The sequence below is a fragment of the Strigops habroptila genome, chromosome 2, assembly GCF_004027225.2.
Source record: "Strigops habroptila isolate Jane chromosome 2, bStrHab1.2.pri, whole genome shotgun sequence".
Taxonomy (NCBI): domain Eukaryota; kingdom Metazoa; phylum Chordata; class Aves; order Psittaciformes; family Psittacidae; genus Strigops; species Strigops habroptila.
The window spans coordinates 27,383,468-27,405,262 of record NC_044278.2 but is presented as its reverse complement, the minus strand read 5'-3'; the positions used below and the strand labels follow the sequence as shown (position 1 = coordinate 27,405,262).

The following is a 21,795-nucleotide window of genomic DNA, read 5'->3' as shown; positions in this document are numbered from 1 at the left end:
GGAAGCTAATTCTGCTGAGAGGAAGAAAACTGAAGCCTTTGAGATATGATGCTGCCAACAATCCTTGCATGTCTCTTGCAGGGAAAATAAGATGAAAGCTGAAGTTAGAAACATTACTGGAAAAGCCTCACTATTGTCAGAAATCAACAGGTGCAAACTTACATGCTTCATTCACATCAGCATAGAGATAGAAATAACTTTTAGAAACTAATTACAGGAAGAATGATGGTGGGTCATCTCAACAGGGAATACTGAAGGTCAATATGGATAGACAGTGTACAGCAATTCACTGGGAGATCAGCAGCCTAATGTTCAAAGCTAGCACTCGCTAACTAAAAACACCGTCAGTTTCTTGCAAATACTTAAACACAAATGCTTCAATTTTGCTTACCAATTGTGCCACTAAAATACATCCAACTGTCCTAGGACAGAAAGATAATTCTCTCATAAAAGGAAAGTAATCACTTCCTTTCAACTAGACTTGCTATTCCTTAAGAGAATGCTTATCTTACCTTAAGAATGTATCTGAAAAAGATACTATAATACATTTATTATATAAATGTATTATATAATTTTGTTGATGATGGCTGAGAATATCATGCTCTCATGGATACATGCACAAGACTTTCAAGTCAACACACTCTTTCATGAAGCTTTGATGCTCTAAGGAAGAAATCAGCATCCAGAAGAATGTGGCAAAATCCCCAAGAGCAGGTGGTATTCTGCTCATACTTGAAACCTCACTGCTGTTTCAGCACCAAAACTGCCTTAGTTAATAGTACGAGCTGCAAACAAAGAGAAGATGTTTAGAAACAATAAATGCTAGAGTGCTTATTAGCAAAAAATTTTCATTAGTAAATGCAGCCTATAATTGTCCATGAAGTTCTCACACCTCCTCTAGATACTTATCTTCTCTCCTTCCCTGAAGAGAAAATGTATGGTTGATATTACAACTTGCAAGAGCAGAGCAGACAGTTCTGCAGTGCGGTAGATGTATCAGGCACATGACTATCACACAATGACAGGATGTGTGTACATGAATTTATCTTGTTTTGTAGAATGGACTATATTAAAAAGGAAATCATTATGGTTACAAAGTCAAAAACTGCCGTTATAACCGGCCTCCCTATCCACAGTTGGTTTGGATCCCTCGTGCATTTCTGATACAGTCTTTAATGATGGGTACTCAAGCCACTTTCCCCCATGAGCCAAATTCAACCAAATTGCTTGTTCTTACTAAAGATACTATATTTTTATAAACCCAAACATATTATCTTTTTATAAAGGCACACAAGGAAAAAAAAATACTTTGCTCTGGCAGACAAATTGTACAAGACAGTTCTGAAGGCTATCTTACACAGGGACAGCTCCTGCCCAGACAACAAGACTCTACCAATTTTCTATTGGGACACTGATGAGACAAAGTAGGGTAAGGAAAATAAACTGCTTATTTTGCAGAGGGGAAAAAGAGCACTTGAACTTCATTCTTCCTAAATGACTACCCATCATCCTGAGGCTGGCTGCAAGTGAAGAACCAAGCACTACTGTTTTGTCATTAATGCCACAATCTTCCTCTTATCACAGGACTTTAATAAGGAAGAAGCAGATATTTTTCTGATCTAATGTCCAGGACTAAGCCAGTGATATTAATACTCCAGAATATTCCCATATTAAGTCACCCACACTATACTGTTTAGTGCAATACTGACAGGAAAGACTTGACATTATCTAATTAGCATGAGTCAAGATGACATACTGCTTCTAGAAATGACACAATATTGATATTTCTCACAAGAAAGAAATGCAAATAGACTCTGCCATCAGTTTCTCACTAAAAAAAAAAAAAACAACAAAAAACATCACCAACAACAACAACAACAAAAATTAACAAAATACTCACCTTTTTGTATGATTTTGAGTATTCCAAAGGGGAAAATTCCAGTGGTTTTATTACTTAAACTGAAATATGTCTGCTACAGGATTTTTTACAGATTGTCAGTAGTGACTCTCAATAATATTGGTTACCTTTGAAAAACTGTAATTCCAAACAACAGAGAATAGGCACTAATCCGTTAGTCACTTACTCAGCGTTATGAAAAGCAGCAGCCGTTTGCGGAGACCTGCTCTTCAATGCTGCCCCTTAGAGGACACATTCGAGAAATTCACCCATCTCGTGTCGAAGAGCTCTTGAAGACAATACAAGAGCTGGATCAGAACAGTATTCGAAAACCATTGACTATTCCTCATACCACGTTCCTGCAAGTCCAGAACGATACGATGGTTTTAATTTTATGACTTTCTTCATGTGGTCATCACAATAATCTAAGAACAAAATGAAATGTCCAAACTAAATCTGTACTGAATATTTTGAATTTTTTTCTTTTTTTTTTTTAAGCTCTCAAGTTCATAATCCTTTATTAGTCTCATCAGAACAGAGAATTTTATTCTATAGCTCTCCTGAATGTGCCAGCAGTAACAGAAATTCAAAACGAAATTGCTGCTTAGATTGTATCATAGAGGATAGGAGGCACAATGAAGTACTCCACTATGTGTGAGAGTTCAACATTCAAGGACTTTGAAGGCTTGAAAATCAGGCATCAAGCTGCCGATGAGAGAAAAGGGAGTTACAATTGTGTTTTCAAAATCATTGTAAATGGAATCACGCACTGCTGAATGACTGCTTTGGGTTTCTTGTCTTTCCCAAAGATATCTTTCTGAACCCTACTCCACTGTATTTTTCTGAGTTCATGGACAAAGCAAGTCTAATTATCAAATGTCTTCTTTAATTAATAAAGCAAATTAAGTTCAAGTGAAGCAATACCAGTATGGTTTGGAATCCGTACGCTCTGCCTTCCACCACCACTCCTTTCTGCGAAGGTGGTGTCTTCTTAGCCAACCTATCCAAAGCCTTTGTAAGTAATGAAACAAGACAATTTCTCTCAGAGATTTTGCGGGTATTGGGAACATAGATGACTCCCTCTTAAAACCGCAACATGCTGATGTTCAAAGTAAAAGAGTGGAGGTATGGCTTGCCACTCAAAGCACTGGTTTAACGTCTTCTGCAGGCTCTACCCAGCTGTCTGATGACAAGGACATCTGTTAGTGGATCTAAATAATGGATGTGATGCTGTAGCATATGTTTTGGTCTATTTTCATACAAGACAATGATTAACAGACAATCTGCTGTGAATTTCACAGTTGCCTTACTGATGTCCATATTTTAGTCAAGAGAACCTGTACCATAAAGATGTATAACTGCATAACAAACATTTAGACATTCACTTCACTGTACTATGTTAAAAAAAAAAAAAAAAGAAGCAGCAGCTCAAACGCATCACAGGTAAAATCTATTCTTTGCTGAGCAATGAATACCAAGCCTGCAGAGTTGGTAAGATAAGCAATACTGTCATTGAAAAACAGGTGGGAAAATTATCCCTCAAAAGCAAAAATGGCAGAGATTTATTTACTGTTCAATTACTGTTTCAAGAATCTTAACCCCAATTCTGAACCCCATGGTTCAGAATTAAACCTGGCTGAGACCCAACAAGGAAAACTACTGATACTGCTGAGTCAGGGATACGGTGTTGGAACTTTGATGTCTGATAACATCCTTTTGCTTAGTTCTCTCATTCTCATTTCACCCATTCATTGTGTAGTATGCAAAGCATCTGGAGATCAAATACTTAGCAAATACACCTAAATCAGAGTGAACAAAGTAACGCAGAATTTCTTTATATATCTTCATAGATAGACATATATCTTCATAGATAGATATATATGTTTATATATTTTCATAGGAGCTTTATATATCTTCATAGCACAGTACAAAAATTAGTTCTTTCTGATTAGATGCTCATTAGGGTGGTTTTCTTATTAAATAAACCTCCAAGACATCAACTTTTCTTTTGTTGTACATATTACAACACTCGTACAGTCATAATTAGCTGTTTTGTTGCTTATTAGAAAATGTTCTCTGTTTATTCTTTATATGTAAACTGTGTTGCACTGCTTAAATCATACTTTGGTGACTGTCCATAATTATTCATATATATATGTCACTTTATTTTTCTCTATTGTGGAATTTAAATAGGAAGGATATAGTCTTTAACTTCATGTTTTTTTTAGGTAGTAGATGATGTGTCTACGGCTCAGACATGAGATCACACATTGAGGATTTAGCATGTAATACTGGGAACAAGTCCTGTGTGATAGTCCCAACTGTTAGCATGAATTCATTCCATGGCCTTTAGCCCTTAGTACACTATGGCTTGATTTCCTTATTTATACAATGTGGTATAGTATCTCCTGCTCTGAAGAAGTGCACAGCATTGATTTATTAACATTTCTTTAAACACTTCAGGAATCGTGTAGGAAAGATTATGCATTACTGTGTGAGCTATGATTCTTAGTTACAGCTAAGAAGGTTATACAGTGCAGAAGTGAGGGTTGCAAAGGTGTCTTTGGAATTCTTTTGATTCACAACCAAGCATAGATTCAGGCTAATTTCTGAGCTTCTGGTAGATAAATTGGGCTGACAGAGTAGCCAGGAAATAACGGGGAGTTTCCCAGGTCATACTGGTAGCTCACACTCTATGCTGGAAGGAAAAAGGAGAGTGCTCTGCAAACCCTGGGCCCGATTCAGAGACAGGTGGGCCAGGAGACTCCCACTGACATAAGTTCTGGAGAATTAATGGATTTCTCAACAAGTATATTCAGATGACACAGTATTAAGAACCCTAAAATTAATCCCAAAATAAGAATGGGGATGATATGAGAAACAAGATTTGTAGTTACTTGGACAAGGTCTTTAATAATATATGGATAGAGAAACAAAGTATTGAAAATTTGAAAAACCTCTGTCTTTGTCCTGAAGATCTAGTGCTGTTTTAGACCATCCTTAGAAAATTCCAGATTGGGCATCCAAGTCAAGGCACGATACAGTGAAAAAACAAGACCACAGATCTCAGTGGCCCAGATGCCAAACAATGTAAGTTGTGGTCTTGATCTCAGAATTCTACTTTTTATCTACAGGATTTTTTTTCTTAGTGTCTGCAGAGATGGAAGAAATGCAAATCAGATGTGGTAGTAGCTTGTTTCCAGGAGTCTGCAGGTAGTTGTTATTCATAATACTCTTCGTGACTTCATTTAGGTGCTATTTCTGCAGAAGTCTTCTATTCAATGCTGAGCCAACCACGCTCTTCCACTATTTCCTATCTTTTCTATATTACAGCCTAAAATTCCTATTTATTTCCCTCACTTCTCAGTTTCATGTTCTCCAAGTTCCCACATCCACATAGATACTGATAAATTCTTCCTACCCCAACACCACCACCTAAACTCTCAATAGCAGTTGGCTCCTGTGCACTCCACTGGAAAAAAATTCCTGTATGACCACTTCGAAAAATTAAGAGACATGTTTCTCTAGCCCTTACCTGATTCTGGATTTGACCTTCTCATGCAAAACAGAACTCACCATCTAAAAGATGTCAATTTTGCCCAATTATTCTTTCTTTCTTATTACATCAAAACCAAAAAGATCTCACCAATTTTGCTTTCTCTCATGAAGCAGAGGCTCTTGAATTTTATTTTTGTGTGTACTGTACCAATGTCACAACATGATTTTATACCTTGAATGTACTTACAATACAAAATCAATACAAACAGCATTGATTCCTTTCTGAGACTATTATCCTTTCCAATCTTATTTGTTTAGAGGAACTTCTGAATTGTTACCACTAGTGCAGATAGAATCAAACATACTGGATACTTAACTCAGCTGGGGACTGTCATCACTATTTAGTCAACATTTTCAAATGATTTAATTTACTGATCCCATCCAAAGGCAATACTGCTCTAAAACCCCCAGAAGTGCTTTCCAGTGACTCAAACTAACTGGCTTAGCTACAGCAGAAATCACATACACTGAGATAAGAATATACAAATGGTAAAGTAATCTTGCTTTCCTGTCTAGCTTGCAATCTTCTGCACCAGCAAGTGAGATAAGCCCAGGATGAGGGTCATGTTTAACCCAGGAGCTGTGGACCAATGACCTAAGAAATACTTGATTGATTAGAAGTGCTCCAGTTGATTAGAGTGCTCCTTCTCATTATGTCGTGAGATAAGCATAATCTGGGAAAAGCTGATGTAACTGCTGCTGCTGTTATGGGAGAATTATGTTCACCCTGAATATTCAGCCCAATGGACTGTTTCAGGTATAAGCACGATTCTCTACAAACTAGCTATGGCCCTTAGGCTTCCCTCAAGATGCCACTCACATTTTTTCATTGGCCCGATGTCACTGTTGTTGGACAAACACAGTCAGATGTTACACCCATGACTTCAGCAGACATTTTTCTATCCTTGTTTTCCAATTGCTCAGGTTCCCACTGCTGGAAAACCAAATAGGAATCAACATTCTGCCCTTTTCATGAACTTCCCAAGATCTTGTTAAAATTTTACCATCCTAGAATTTGACAAATATGTGCCTACAGATAAGCTGGGGATTTCCACATGTACAGTAATAGATTTTGGCTGGTGAAAGGGCAGCCAACTGCCAATAGCCAACCCTCTGACCTTTGGATGGTCTTTTAGCATGGCAATATCTGTGCAGAATATAAATGGTGTAGACGAGTAGCTAAAAAAAGATGAAGGCCAAGTCAAAGTCGGGATTAGACAGCAAGTCCAAATAACTTCTGATTATAACAGAAAGAGATGTTTTAGTAATAGTTTAATACAGATAAATGTATTTGTACATCGTATATATTCATAATCACAATCATACCTATATATTTTAGCTTTAGTGGCATTCTCACTTCAAAAAACGTAGTTAACATAAGTTCCAATAAAACCACTGTAACAACAGGGCAGTTCCAGAAGTACTTGAAGATGGCATAAGCAGCACTGCCACAAGAGAGACTGCTGCCCTGTCTCTCTTCCTCTCTGCTGGTGCCAGTCCAAGATTTTGCACAGCCATGTAGAAAGCAGGAAAGCTGAAAGCTGGCTAGGCTTCTTTTGGGTTAGTTTTAATGCAGACCAGTTCCCTAATCTGGTTTATTGCATGGGTGCACAAATGCTTGTCAAGAGAAAATTTGAGAGAAGGAGAAGGAGAATGTAGACATGAAACAATCAGACAGATATGAGACTGCCTTTGTGGCCACTGTCTTGCTTAAATTACTAGACCTGGAGTGTGGAATCATTGAGCAACACCAACTTTATGACTCTGCAATATTATTATTATGAGTAGAAACAAACATGGGTAAATTTACTTCTTCAGGCAAAAGCAACATTATGAAAAAGCCTAAAGTGGAGTGAACTGGACAGCTGAAGTGCTGAATGATGAAAGTTGAGTCTTTCGCTCCCTAGCTGCTTGTTTTATTCAAGCAGAGTGCCATGCAATTCTGCAATGGTTACTGTTGGCCTGTATGAGCTGACTTTGCATTTTGCTGTAATTCCCACATTATGCAAGATACATTTCCTGTATATAATCACTTGAGAGACTAATTAAATATCAGCATTTTAATTATCGAAGACTCAGAAAGGGAATGTCACCTTCTTAGTAAGATGAATGCTCACAGAATTAACACGCAACATTGCCAAGGAATCCCTTAATTTAGTTTCTGAGCTAATATTTACTAAGGTTCTGATGAAGTGAGCGCTTTGGAGGGGCCATCCGTGAAAAATCAGGGAACAGATTTCAGAAGTTTTGGAAAGATAAATATTCAGCCTTTCTTGTTATGGAAAAATTATAATGTATGCAAACTTGAAAAGTGCTTTTAAAAGTAAAATCCTGTTTCTTTAGCATCCTGCACACTATTGCCTTGATTCTTCTGTTATTTGGCTTGACGAAAATCAAAGGAGGAGAATAATACCAACGCATACCAATGAGCTCAGAAACATATTTTAACACAAATGGTACATGAAATTAAGCCAGGCTGCTCTAAGGTCTCCCCAGAGCCTTCTCACCTCGAGGCTGAACAACCCCAGCTCTCTCAGCCTGTCTTCATAGGAGAGGTGCTCCAGCCCTCTGGTCATCTTTATGGCCCTCCTCTGGACTTGCTCAAGCAGGTCCATGCTCCTCTCATGTTGGAGGCCCCAATGCTGAATGCAGGACTGCAGGTGGGGTCTCACAATAGCAGAGTACAAGGAATCACCTCCCTCAACCTGCTGGTCATGGTCCTTTTGATGCAGACCAGGATATGGTTGGCTTTCTGGGCTGCAAGTGAACATTGCTGGGTGATGTTGAGCTTCTCATTGACCAACACCATCCCCAAGTCCTTCTCCTCAGGGCTGCTATTTAGGCTGCTATCTATGCTATCAGCCTCAGGACTATCAGTACATTTTGCTTCCATTTGAACAATCAGGTCTGTACCTAGCAAAATACTCAGCTGGACTCTGCAAAGTTTTATGATCAGTTTTTGCCACCAGTGGCAATGAAGACTGTTTACTGTTTCTGGGACATGTATCACTTAATGTACTCAGAGAAACATTTATGCTGCACTTGATAGTGAAAGAAAGGAGCCAACATCAGCCATGGTCACCATATGGTACATCACTTTGCTACATGGCTGATGATTCCTAGGAAAGACCACCACCACACAGCACCCCTGACAAAAAGAGGTAGTGAGTTGAACCAAGTACAATCAATCTGGCAATGCTTTCCTACCTGTTTCAGAAAAGCATGAACCATGAAAGGTCTTTTCCTTTCAAATAAAAGACACAAATGTTACATAAATACAGCAATAGTAAGATGACCATTGACTTCGGTTGGTTACATTCACCTAAAGCAAAACGCACACCCACAGCACAAGCCAGCCATCTCTCAGGTTAGCAGTCTCTGCATGCTCCCCGTTCTATCTCTTTTAGAGACTGCCGGTCAGGCTGCCGGCTAGGCGGGCTTCCGACAAGCTCAGCCAGGGCTGCGAGCAGAGAAAAATGTCAGGCGAGCCGGTGCTGTCGGTGACTGGGCTTTGACGATACCCTCCGGATCGTAGACCACGGGCCCCTCCGGCGCGGAAACCCGCGGCTTGCGCGCCACCCACCGCCCGTTCCGAGTGAGAGCCGAGCACACGGCCCGGAGCCCCGCCCCGCCATCCGCCTTCCCCGAGCGCAGCCCGGCCCGCCCCGCCTGCTGGAGCCCGGCTGCCCCGGCGCGCCTGCGCGCTCCCCGGTTTCTTCTGTCCCGTCGTCCTCAGCGCTCTACCGTGCCAGGCCCGAGCGGAGCGGAGATGGCGCTTCACGTCCCCAAGGCCCCGGGCTTCGCCCAGATGCTCAAGGAAGGGGCGAAGGTGGGAGCGGCGCCGGGCAGGGGCTGTGCCCTCCGAGGGGGTGTGGGATGGGAGCAGGGAGTCTCAGCGTGGCGGCGCGGGGAAGGTTCTGGAAGGCCGGCGGGCCCCGGTGTTCCACGCGTCCCGCGGGGTGAGGGCCCGGGCGGCTTCGCGCTCCCTGACCCCCGGCCTGGGACCCCTCGGCGGCTGTTGTGGGGCGGGGACCAGCCCAGGGACAGGCCCCAGCCCCTGCCGGGCCACGCCGCGCCGCTGGCGGGCAGAGGGCGGTGCGTCGCTCACGCGGCCTTCGAGAAGGCTCCGTCGGGGCCGCATCCCTCTCTCCCTGTGCCCGGAGGCGCTGCCGCTGCTTCCCGCCGCCCTGGGCCCCACGGTGCCTCCCGAGCGGTGCGCCTGGAAGCGATGTCAGGAAGGCGTGTGTCGGGAGAGCTCTTATGGGTGGGGGTCAGCAAAATTCAACCAGGCCCTCCAGATTTGGCTGTTCGGAAGTGTCCCGATTGTTATGTACCTCCCTTGACTCTCTTTCTGTTACTGTGCTCGAAAGAAAAGCACCTCTGCCAGCGTGGTAGAGTAACACACAATTTTCCATATATTTCCTTTCCATATATTCGTTCTCATTGTGTGTAACGTTAACGTTATGTAGATTTTGGGTAAAAGGGACTGTGCCTAATAAAGCAGAAGTGTTCTTTGAGAAAGTGGGCAGAAACCAAGCAGGTCTGGTGGGTTTTTTCTTTAATTGCAGAGGAAAATAAAAGAAAAATTCTGGTTGCTGCTACTTAATAGACAGGAAAGTGAAGTTGGCAACTCAGAAACCTCTGTTTTTCTTTTCAGAGTCTTCCTTGGAGACAAAGAATGGCATATGTCAAGGGCAGGGGGAGAGCAGGGAAACAAAGTGGCCTAGGCGCTGGTTCTCTAACAGAGATTCCAAGGCCAGAACAGCAAGAACTGCCTTTTACAGAAGAAGGAGGCAGCTGGCATTCTGAGATTTTTTTCTTTTGTATTTATAGAGCAAATATTATTAGAGAGTACCTTTCTCCCTTCCCTTATGGGCCACACAGTATGTTTTACCCTGCTCGCTCTTATTTCTTCAGGCCATGTCTGTGGATCTCTTCTTTTCTTAAGGCTTCCAAACTGAAGTCAGGCTGATTGGCTTCTCAAACACAAATATCTTACAGATCATTCTGGATTTTCATACCGTACGTGTTTGAATACAGAACTGAGTTAAATTATTTTTGTGGAATACAGAGCTGTGAGCAAAGAAGCGTGTGCAAAACTGCATGCTTACAAAACCCTTGCCCCTCTCCAGTCTGATATTGATTATTTTCTATTTCCCTTTGGCATGCCACTAACTTTTTTGGAAGACTTAAGAGATATAAACTGTATTGAAAACTGAGTCACTGTTCACATTTTCTGTTCAGAGCTTACTGTGCCTGAACTGTGTGTGAACTGCCTAGTTGAGGAGTACACAGTAGTTCTTTTCTTGCTGTCTTTGGGAGGTTTAGTTTCCCTTTTAAGCTTTTAAGTGAAATTAAGTTGATGAAACCATTGACTCGGTAGATTATTGCTGCTTTGATGAGAAATGACTAGTTAATCCCTTTCTTTTTTGTGAGAAAGCCTAATTCTAAATAATTTTCTTTTTAGCATTATTCAGGACTAGAAGAAGCTGTCTATAGGAACATCCAGGCATGCAAAGAACTTGCACAAACCACTCGTACAGCCTATGGACCAAATGGTAAATAAATCCTAAAATCATTGTAGTGTTTTTGAGCAAATGTGTTTGAGGAAGCACATTGGACTTGCTCTGGAATGCTCAAAACTCTTTGTGGCTATATAGCTCAGACTTTGTTTTGTTAGCTCTTGATTCATGCTATACAGCGTACCTGCCTTTGCCAGGTTTTTGTATGAGTTTTTTTGTCCTTTTTGCTGTCTTGCTGCTACATGGAAGACCTGCAAAAATGAAAGGAAAGACAGTAACTTGGTAGATAGTCATAATGAATATACCCATATTGTGTCTGGCCAGATATACCAAAACAAAAGTTGTTCTCCAGTATTTGGTAATTAAATGATGTACTAATACTCTTCTGAAGAGAAAACTGCTTATTCAGAAATTACTGATTTCTCCTCATGGTAGCACACTCTCAAGGGTTATTTCGCAAAAATATTTTAGTTTCTTGAATTATAAATAGGGATAAAATTTTAACGTGTAAGGTACACCTGAAGTTTATGGAACACTATCTGTGTACAAAATGCTGGTTTCCTAATGAATGATTTTTTAATTATTTTCTTTTTCCTTCTGCAAGGAATGAACAAAATGGTTATCAATCATTTGGAGAAGCTCTTTGTTACAAATGATGCTGCTACGATCTTGAGAGAGTTGGACGTAAGTTTTCTTGCTTCAGAAGATGTCAGTTGTGAGCTAGTGTTTCCATTCATGGGAATGTTTAATAAATGCATGCCACCCTGACAGATGATTTACGTATGTCATTTTGTAACTCATTGACATTTTCAACTGGCAAGTTTAACACAGCAAGGGACAGAACTCTTTTGGGAAGCAGCATTAAGTAGTTGCAGGAAATGCTTAATAATTGCCTACTTCTCATCCCCCAAACCAGTGAAGATTTAGAAGAATGTATGTCTCGACAGTGCAGTGTTTTAAAAACTCTGTACGAAATCACTGTTATGTTAATCTCCCAGTGTTGGTGGTTGCCATAGTCTCCTGTCTGCTTAGAATACATTAATTGCGTTTAAAGAAGCTGAGGATATAGCAGCATCCTCCTGTGGGTACAGTAAAAGTGTGGAAAGAGTGACCTGTCGTAACCTTTTCTCTTACTATCAAGTTCGTATTTGTGTTTTGATACAAATAATACTTTACTGAATTCTGTACTTACTGATAGAATTAGGGTAAGTATTAAGTATTTCCTTAATGCATTGTGTTAATGCAGACTAGTTACTTAATCTAATGAGTCTTGCATGTTACTTTCTGGGATAAAATGACAATGTTTTTATTCCCTTGGAAAGAAAGGGAAAGCAGTGCAATCTGTAAACAGAAAAACCACTAAATTGTAATTTAGACATCTGCTTGGCATGTTATGCATCCAAATTCAGCTTGAAGATCTAAACTTGCTGTTGCAGAGCTTGATTGTGAAACTATTGCATCCTGTAAAAATAGTGCAGAACCAATATCAGGGATGTCTGATTTTATTTTCTTCATGCATATCTTTTGCTTACTAGGGAAGTTAGCCAGTTAAGATAATCTGTCCTTCTTTCTTTTTCCAATTTTGTGCATTCTTAGTATCTTTAGATACAATTTAAAATAAGAGAGCTTATACTGAATGCACAGAAAAGCCTGAAGCTATAGTCTGGATTGTTAGTAACTAAGATGTGTAACTTCTTTTAAAGGTCCAGCATCCTGCTGCAAAAATGCTTGTGATGGCTTCCCACATGCAAGAGCAAGAAGTTGGAGATGGAACAAATTTCGTCCTTGTGTTTGCTGGTCTTCTTCTGGAGTTAGCAGAAGACCTTCTGAGGATGGGGTTATCGGTCTCAGAGGCAAGTCATATTGTCATTATAACTCGCATAGCTTGAATTCACGCTTGAATTCTTGGATCGTAGTCTTGTGAATTGTCTGCTTCCTTCTGAAGTAATTTTTTAGATAGCTATGTATGAAGAACAACAGTGTAACAGAAGTTTTGCTGCTTGTGATTTCTTGCTTCCCTTGTAAGCTTTTGCTTTTGTTAATGTCTGATGGCCATTTGAAAAGAAGATACAAGCAGTATGAATGCACAGTGGTGTAGTGAATATTTCTTGTTTGCTTCACAGGTGATTGAAGGATATGAAAAAGGTTGCAAGAAAGCCCTAGAAATTCTTCCAGACTTGGTGTGCTGTTCTGCAAAGAACCTTCGAGATGTTGAAGAAGTGGCATCTTTGTTGCACACTTCGGTGATGAGCAAGCAGTATGGCAATGAGCATTTTTTGGCAAAGCTTATTGCTCAGGCCTGTGGTAAGTGGACAAGAACAGATGTGTGCATGCATCTAAAAAACTGCATGGTTTTGCTTATGATTGTTACTAACATCTTCATGTAAGATAAAACGTATGGTTGGTTTATCAGGTTGAATTGGATGGAATGATTTAGCCTCTGAAATGAGTATAACATTTATTGTGTTGAACTCTTTGTTGGTATTGTGGCTCAGAAAAGGTCTGTATTTCCTACTAAACATTTATAGAAATAGATTTCTAGTCTTTTAAAAGCTGAAACCCATCTTTCTTCCTCTTACCATTAGGATGATATGTTACACTTCATATAAGCTGTTGCTAGTCTCAGCCACAGAAGAGTGGAAGCAGGACTGTAGTTGTGTTGAGTTGTTCTTTTTCTCCCTTTAGATTTCCAGGAAAAAAGCTTTCATGTCTAGTTTTAAGTGTTTTCTGAAAATATTCTAGGTCAGACTTCACTCTTGAATGTATGTGTGTGAATGGATATTTGAATTTAATTAACTGAGCAGCCTGAATAGATGTTGCTTTCTGATTACTACATCATAAAAACAAAATTTGTTTCTCTTGATGTAGGTTATTAGCAGATTAAAATTGCCTTAAATTTAGACAGGCATCTCAAACCATTGAGTTTTAGTACTTCATTAAAAACTCCAGCCGTTATTTATGGTCATTGTTCTACTTTATTCATTAAGCAGCACAAATTAATTCTTTTTTAATTTATTTCCTCCGAACAGTTTCTATTCTTTCGGATTCTGGCCATTTCAACGTTGATAATATCAGAGTGTGCAAAATTGTGGTAAGTTGGAAGTAGCTAGCTTTACTGTATTATCAAGGTAAACAGTTTAACGAAAATTCATTTTCAGATCTTTGAATTTCAGAAGTGCTTTTTATATTCTCGTTTCTGTTGTGGCATGCATAGTAAATTTTGGAAATTGGTCTTTCTATTCGTTTAGTGCTCAGTAGCAACTTTCAGAAACAAAAATCAAAATCATGAAAATATAGACTTAAGTCAGATATGTTAACTTTATTATACACAGGGATCTTGATCTTTGTTGTAGAAGCAGTCACAAGATTAGGCTAAGATGCAGGCTGGCAGAAATGTAGCCGTCTAATCTTGCATTCTTTTTGTCAGGCCTCAGTATGGTGTGTAGGGTTGGAATAAGTTTATATCTAGTATGAAATTCCCCCTATATTTTTTCCCTGCTAATAAATACATAACAAATTGAGCACAGAAAATGTATGTCTTAAGGTTTACCTGGACTACCAAATAATCTTAAAATTGGAACCTGTAAGACAATGTTTGATGTTGCTAAATCAGCTTCAGTCTCATTTCTTTATGCTGCAATGAAAGCTTAGGTTGCTACATTCAAATGAATGTAAGGACCACCTTTCCTAAAGGATAGTACAGCTTTCTGGCAATAAATGATCGATACAGCTTTCCCCCGTTCCATTTCTTTCCTTTCAGGGTGCTGGTATCTCTGCTTCCTCAGTACTGCATGGCATGGTTTTTAAAAAAGAAACTGAAGGAGATGTCACTTCTGTCAAAGATGCAAAAATAGCTGTGTATTCCTGCCCTTTTGATGCTATGATAACTGAAACTAAGGTATGTTAAAGCTCAGAATAAGTGATACATCTATTTATGCTCATGTGCTCTTATTTTTAGACTTAACTATAAATATTATCGACACTTGATGATTGAGATATTTTTGTTACTATTGAGTTCATTAGTTTAAAAAAGTTCATAGAAAATGTCTGAACCTAATTTTACTTCAGAGGGTTTTCGGGGTTGGCCAGGTGTTTTTGGTTTTGTTAGGTTATTTGAGCTATGTGCTAGAATGTCTGAACCTCAAGGTTGTCTATAAATGCTAGCGTGCCCTTTTTTTGACTTCTTTTACCCCATTGCCTGGGAAGGGTGGCACTATTATAAAACAGGATGACTTGGGGTTTATGGATAAGGTTGGGAGACAAAATGATTTGTCAGAAACTTCTAGGCACGTAGTTAACACTGAATTGATAACAGTGTATGTGTTGTTTTTTACTAGGGCACTGTACTTATAAAGAATGCTGAAGAGCTGATGAATTTCAGTAAGGGAGAAGAAAATCTAATGGATTTGCAAGTGAAAGCTATTGCTGATAGTGGTGCAAATGTAGTAGTAACAGGTGGCAAAGTGGCAGACATGGCACTTCATTATGCCAACAAATACAATCTTATGTTAGTCAGGTAAGTACTAGAAGAACATAAAAACATTTCATCTACTAGATTTATGAAATGTACTTGCCATATTGTCACTTGCCTCTCAAACAAATTAGAAACAAACTATTGCAGACTGTTTGGTTTTCTAGTGATAAAACCTGAGCTGCAGTTTGGTTGTTTCATAGCATATGTTTCTGGATAGTATTTCACCTCTGTATGACATCTAATCAGGGAGTAACTTGTGTATATGGTACTGTTGTTCTGGTTTGAAGTGTCTTTATAGCACAACTGAAATCAAGAATATCAAAATTTGTGGATCTAGTAAAGAGGAATGTGGCCTCAGAGGCACATAAGACTATACCACAGTGGTTCTGCAGGGTCACAGTCTTCATGTGATGCTTTAGCAATGATGAGATGCCTCCATGCATCACTGATGTATTGATGGGTGGAAGAACTAATTCTTAATACTTGGTCATTTTCGCGGTCCTTAAATTAGCTTACCTGTAAATGAAGCATGTTTGTACATCTTTGAACTATATTCTGCACAACGTAAGTCAGATTTACTAGCAGCAGCTCTCTCATCTCACACAAATAAGTGAACCTTTGTTGACTTTATTGGTGGCATCCAAAAAATTTTAACTTCTGGAAATGGAGCATGATACTGTAATCTCTTTCATAACAAAGAGGGATCATTATAGAGGTGCTGTTAAGATCCATTCAGGTCTTAATGCACTAGAAGATTATTGATAATTTTCAGTAATTTGAACTACTTGTTTTTAAATTCTTAGGTTTTGCATAGCATTCCTGATAATAGATAATTGTAACTCAAAGAAACAGATGAATGGATTTTATAACTTGGTGCAGTAAATTTTGATTGGTGTCATTAGTTTACAGAGTGCTGCCAAGTTAAGAGAATGTTTGTATGTGTTAACATCTGTTCTGCAAACATGTTTTTAAAGGTTGAACTCAAAGTGGGATCTGAGAAGACTCTGCAAAACTGTTGGTGCAACAGCCCTACCCAGACTGGTATGGACTTATCAAATGAGTAGGAGGGAGAGAACTGGTGAGGAGGTTCACCTCTTAACTCTTGTTTTTCTTTACAGACTCCCCCTACTCTAGAAGAAATGGGTCACTGTGACAGCGTATATTTATCAGAGATTGGGGATACGCAGGTGGTTGTGTTTAAGCATGGTATGTTTGTTCCTTACAGCTCCTAATGCTACTGTTCTAGAAGTACAGTGTTCTTGTGTTTTACATGAAACAAACTGAATTCAGTAATGCACGTGTCTGTCTGAACAGAAAAAGAGGATGGTGCCATTTCTACTATCCTCATTCGTGGGTCTACAGACAATCTGATGGATGACATAGAGCGAGCAGTGGATGATGGTGTAAATACTTTCAAAGTACTCACAAGGGTAAGTAACCATTTATCAAAACTGCGCTATATAGATGAGTTTGAAGCAAGACTCATGCTTGCTTTGTGCTCATGTACTGCAAAAGCTGTAGCAGATGATACTCATTAGCTTAGGAACCTTCTTGAGGTGTAGAGAAGACCGTGTAGAGGAGATGGCTGCCAACATTGTTGTGAGTACAGTGTACATGAAAGATGGTGCTTGGCTCAGAATGTACTGCACTTAATTTTCCAGTAATGAATGAGTTCTTGAAGATAGATTAGTTTTACCACATTGTAATAGCAGTCAGGTATTGCTTGACTATTTTCCTAAATGTTTCATAATGCTCCTTGGAAACCAGGCACAGAGAAAAGCTAGATAGCTTTGTCACTAGGGATCAGTAAGAACTGACTGGTTGCAAACTGAATTTCTAGTTCATTGGTGACAAGATACGCTTCTTCCACATACTACAAATAGGTTTTAGAGGTGGAAGAATTCAGTTCTTCAAAGTTTTTTCTGAGCAGCTTTCATGGACTTGAGTGTTCATCTGTCCTTTTTTTTAATACAGAAGGAAATGTTTGTGTATTTACTCAGGTGGCATGCAAAAAATGTTGAACTTCTGTTTGACACTTAATGTCTTGTGCATACCAGGACATGCATGCAGAGTTAGAGTGCAGAAGCAGCCATAGTCTCTGCGTTTATTTTTGTCTCCAGGAGTTGGCCTGACTAATGATTTATGATGATTACTTTTCTGTTGGAAAGACTGGGAGTTCGTCAGTGAATCCTGGTTTGCTAAAGGATAAACAAAATGCTTAATTTAAAAGAAAACAAAACCTCCAAGCATTTTGTCATACCTTAAACTTAGTGTACAGTAGATTGGTTTCCTGCGTGATATTTATCAACAATGGAATTTTGGAAAAGTTAATGGAAAAGGTGAGAAAATCTAGGAATTCTGTTACTAGTTAGGTAGGAGTTTAAATTACTTTATTAAAAACTCAAACCAACCCTCTTCCCCAAAAAAACCAAAAATCAAAACTAAAAAATAAGCAAACTCCGCAGCCAACTAACCAGACACAAACCCCACTGCATTATTATTTCACTTTTGCATAAGAAGCTATTCCCTTCAAAGGCATTGGAATGAATGAGTAAATTCTGGTAAATTTCTATTGTAATGCATGTTTGTTCTGAAGCATATTCTTCATTCTCTGTGGGATAGAGTTCTCTTGTGTTCTTCATAGGATATATGCATTCTAAAAAAGTGAAAATTAATACCACACTTTAACCAAAACTTTGTGTTTTGGGATGGTCTGTTCACAGGATAAACGTCTTGTTCCTGGAGGTGGTGCAACAGAAATTGAATTAGCCAAGCAGATCACATCCTATGGAGAGGTACAGCAAATGGGCTTTTTTTTTTTTTTTTACTTTTATACAACTTAGACACATATATATTTACTTATATATGTGACACTTAAAAATATATATACGTGTTATTTTATACCTAAACTTTTGAAATGCTGACCTTGTTTTCAACTTCACTTTAGACTTGTCCTGGGCTTGACCAGTATGCCATCAAGAAGTTTGCTGAGGCATTTGAAGCCATTCCTCGAGCGCTGGCAGAAAACTCTGGAGTAAAGGCTAATGAGGTCATCTCCAAACTTTATGCTGTGCATCAGGAAGGGAACAAAAATGTTGGATTTGATATTGAGGTAAATAGTCTTTTGCATTACTTGGTGCTTTGCAGTACAGGATTATATTTAATATATACATAATTCATACTGATAGAAGTACTTTTAATTTAAATCAGTAAAGTTCTGTGTTGTATGGTCTAGAAGAATAACTTCTTAGAATTGTAATAATGAAGTGGGTTTTTTTTCATCAGCCAGCAAGCAGTTAAATTCAATGTAGTATAGTAGCCTTCTGTAGGAGGTAAATTGAGATGCTGAACTGATGTGATGGAGAGTAAGTCTTCACTAATTATTTTGTCTTCCTGCTAATGGATTAGGAATGAAGGTTTTCTGAAGAGGGGAGATGAGATTAGAAAAATGATAACTTGTTTTAAACCTGTAACAATGAAAACCCAGTAACTTGCTAGGTAGAAGCCTGAGGAAGTTCTGAACAATGTTTTCCCTCTGTCTGATAGGCCGAAGCTGCTGCTGTGAAGGATATGTTGGAAGCTGGTGTACTAGACACATACCTTGGAAAATCCTGGGGTATCAAGCTAGCTACAAATGCAGCAGTAACCGTCCTAAGGGTAGATCAGGTAAGATCACAAGTAATTTGGGCACTGAATTGAAATCTTTAACTAAGCGTGCAGAATACTAGTGCAGAACATGTGAATCTTCTTGGAATGCAAGACATAAAAATAGGATACTTGATAATGTGGTTTGTTTATTGCTGAAAGCCAGGAAGTCGTTTGCTCAAGAGCTTGTAATTTGGAACGTTGTAATGTTGCCACTTCCATAAGACCACTTTTAATGTTGTTGGGTTTTTTTAAGATTCGACATTTAATACTCATAGTCCAGAAAGTTATCTTAACTTTTGTAGAAACAAGATTTTTAACAACAGAAACCTCTCATATATTGTTTTTACATGAAAATCCAACTTTTAGGGAAAAGAGATGTTATAATCTTAATGATAAAAATGTTAACTTTTTATATTTTGTGGAACTTTAGCAAAAATGTATTTGCATGTAAAATTTCTGTAGATTATTATGGCAAAACCAGCAGGCGGTCCAAAAGCCCCTAAGCAACAAGGACATTGGGATAAGGATGACTGGAAAGATGAACCTGAAAAATAGTATGCAGTAAGCTCTGTCTCTAGCAGAGAGGTATCTGTGTGTGAGCACATGCATGAGTATACATTGACAAGCACATGGCAGATAAGTTTCTTGAGGACACATGACACTGCTGTCTTAGGTGTGCTGATTGCTACGTTTTGTATTTGTGCCTTTGCAAAGGAATTTTACTCCTAAAACCAAGCTTCAATGAAGGGATGACAAGTGCAGTTTTAGTTTTGTTTTACTTGTCGCTATGGCAAGTACAGAAAAAGAGCCTTTAACATGGTAGGACGAGTGTACTTCAGGCATTTAAAGTGTGACTCAAAGTTTAGACTATAATTCAGACTAATAGCTCTGATAATCCTGCTTTCTGTAGTGTGCATCCTGGAAACCCATCACTTCTGTTCAAGTGCTCACTTTCTGTAGACTAACCAAAGTCTTACTTTGCATGCAAAAATGACGTAAAAGCCCTTTTCTTGTGTACCAGGGCTCAGCTTCTGCTATTTACAAGAAAAAAAACCCAAACTAATTTGTGAGTATCTCAATTAAATGGGTAAAAATAAGATCGGGGCTTAGGTTCAGACTAGGGAAACTGCATTAATTTTAGTGACTGTTGACAGAATCATAGGGCTGAAAGAGTGGGTAAGAGTCTGATTCTAACCTTATTTTTTTCTCTTTCCCTGTTATCTTTAAGATCATTATGGCAAAACCAGCTGGTGGCCCTAAACCTCCATCAGGAAAGAAGGACTGGGATGAAGACCAAAATGCTTGAACGATTTAACTATACTTCTTAAATGACATGATTATGTGAGTTTTTTGATATTCCAGCCGGAGCCTGTCACGATATTTTGCTCTGTTGCCTTTAAGTTATGAAGGGTGTCCATTGGAGTGCAGAACTTCAAACACACCAATAAATGTACTTGCTGTTAAAATGTTAACTGTCACTTTATTTGGAGTTAGCATGACGTGGTTGTTCCCAGGCATTAGGGTGTGGGATGACCTTCCTCACCAGGACAGTGGCAGAACATAAGGTGAAAAAGCTCAGGGGTTGAGGTGGAGACAGTAAGGGAGATCCCTTACTGATTACTGCAACAGGCATGTGCAGAAAATTAACTTTTTACCAGTTAAAAGAGGAATTGGAGGGTGAGAAGGAAGAAGAAAATCTAAACCACGTTCCTGTCCCCCTCCTCTTCTTCCCAGGCTCACATGTATTCCTTTGTTCCAACTCCTCTACCTCTTCCCTGCCCCTGAGTGGTGAAGGGGATGGGGAATGTGGGTTGTGGTCAGTCTGTAACAGCTCCTCTTTGCTGCTCCTTCCTATGCACACTTTTCCCCTTCTCCCCTACCACACGGTACAGTCCTAGTTGAAATGCTTCAGCATGGAGCTCCTCTGTGTAGGTTGTAGTCCACCAGGAAGAACCGGCTCCTGCAGGGAAGCTTGCCCCAATCTGGGTTCCTCACTGCAGCCTGCAGCTTCCTTCAAGGCATGCATCCCCCTAACTCTGGCCTGGGAGCCTCCATGGCTGCAGTGTGGAGGCCAGTGTGGTCCTCTGGAGCTGCAGGTGGACAACCTGCTGAAGCATGGTCTCTCTATGGGCTGTGAGGGAATCCCCACTGAGGTGCCTGGAGCTGCTCCTCTCCTTTGGTGCTTGCAGGGCTGCTTCTCACATTTTTCCCCTCATGCCCTGACAGCATTTTGCTTTCTCCAAGGTGCCACCATCTTGGCTGAAGGGCTCAGCTGTGCCCTGGTGTAGGTCTGTTAAAGCTGGCTGTGTCCGGCAGCAGGCATGCCCAGCCTCTCCTCAGAGGCCTCAGCTGCAGCCCACCCCACCATGTTGGTATCTGCACCCAGTACAAAGGATGAGGGGGACTGACCATCAGCCTGTGCAGGAACTTCTGGAAATTATAATTTGTAATTGTTGTGGCTCTTTGTGCTCTTAATTGTACTCCTTGCCCAATATTTGAGTGGAGAAAGGCAAATGAATATTGTAAGAAAGAACCAAGTATGGCAACAAGTTCATTTTTGTTTCATGTATCTGCTTCATCCTCACCCTTTAAGAGTGTCCATGCTCTCAGAATGGCAGCCTGACTGCAGTGAACTGCATCTCATTCTAATGGCCTTAAAAATAAAGGCTGAGCGGCAATAGTTAGCACAATGCAGA

At 39.7% G+C, this 21,795-nt stretch overlaps 1 protein-coding gene across 2 annotated transcripts; it reads left to right on the top strand.

Moving 5' to 3' along the window:
- Positions 1–9,128: 9,128 nt before the first annotated feature.
- Positions 9,129–20,571, top strand: CCT8 (chaperonin containing TCP1 subunit 8). Of its 2 annotated transcripts, none has more exons than XM_030477873.1 (15): positions 9,129–9,284; positions 10,923–11,013; positions 11,582–11,661; positions 12,681–12,830; positions 13,101–13,281; positions 14,007–14,068; positions 14,738–14,875; positions 15,315–15,493; positions 16,426–16,492; positions 16,570–16,657; positions 16,766–16,881; positions 18,175–18,246; positions 18,399–18,563; positions 18,998–19,117; positions 20,328–20,571. In XM_030477873.1, the coding sequence occupies exons 1-15, from the start codon at positions 9,225–9,227 to the stop codon at positions 20,403–20,405; spliced, it is 1,647 nt and encodes a 548-aa protein (XP_030333733.1). In that variant the 5' UTR covers positions 9,129–9,224; the 3' UTR covers positions 20,406–20,571. The 2 variants fall into 2 exon arrangements, with proteins under 2 accessions (XP_030333733.1, XP_030333732.1); XM_030477872.1 differs by lacking the exon at positions 20,328–20,571 and adding an exon at positions 19,562–20,152.
- Positions 20,572–21,795: the final 1,224 nt, after the last annotated feature.

Bases quoted from the DNA above. Each gene is read 5' to 3' on its own strand.
- CCT8 (XM_030477872.1), top strand. From the start codon at position 9,225: ATGGCGCTTCACGTCCCCAAGGCCCCGGGCTTCGCCCAGATGCTCAAG. The intron at 11,662-12,680 runs GTAAGTTTTCTT...CTTCTTTTAAAG, and splicing joins CGATCTTGAGAGAGTTGGAC to GTCCAGCATCCTGCTGCAAA. The intron at 14,876-15,314 runs GTATGTTAAAGC...GTTTTTTACTAG, and splicing joins CTATGATAACTGAAACTAAG to GGCACTGTACTTATAAAGAA.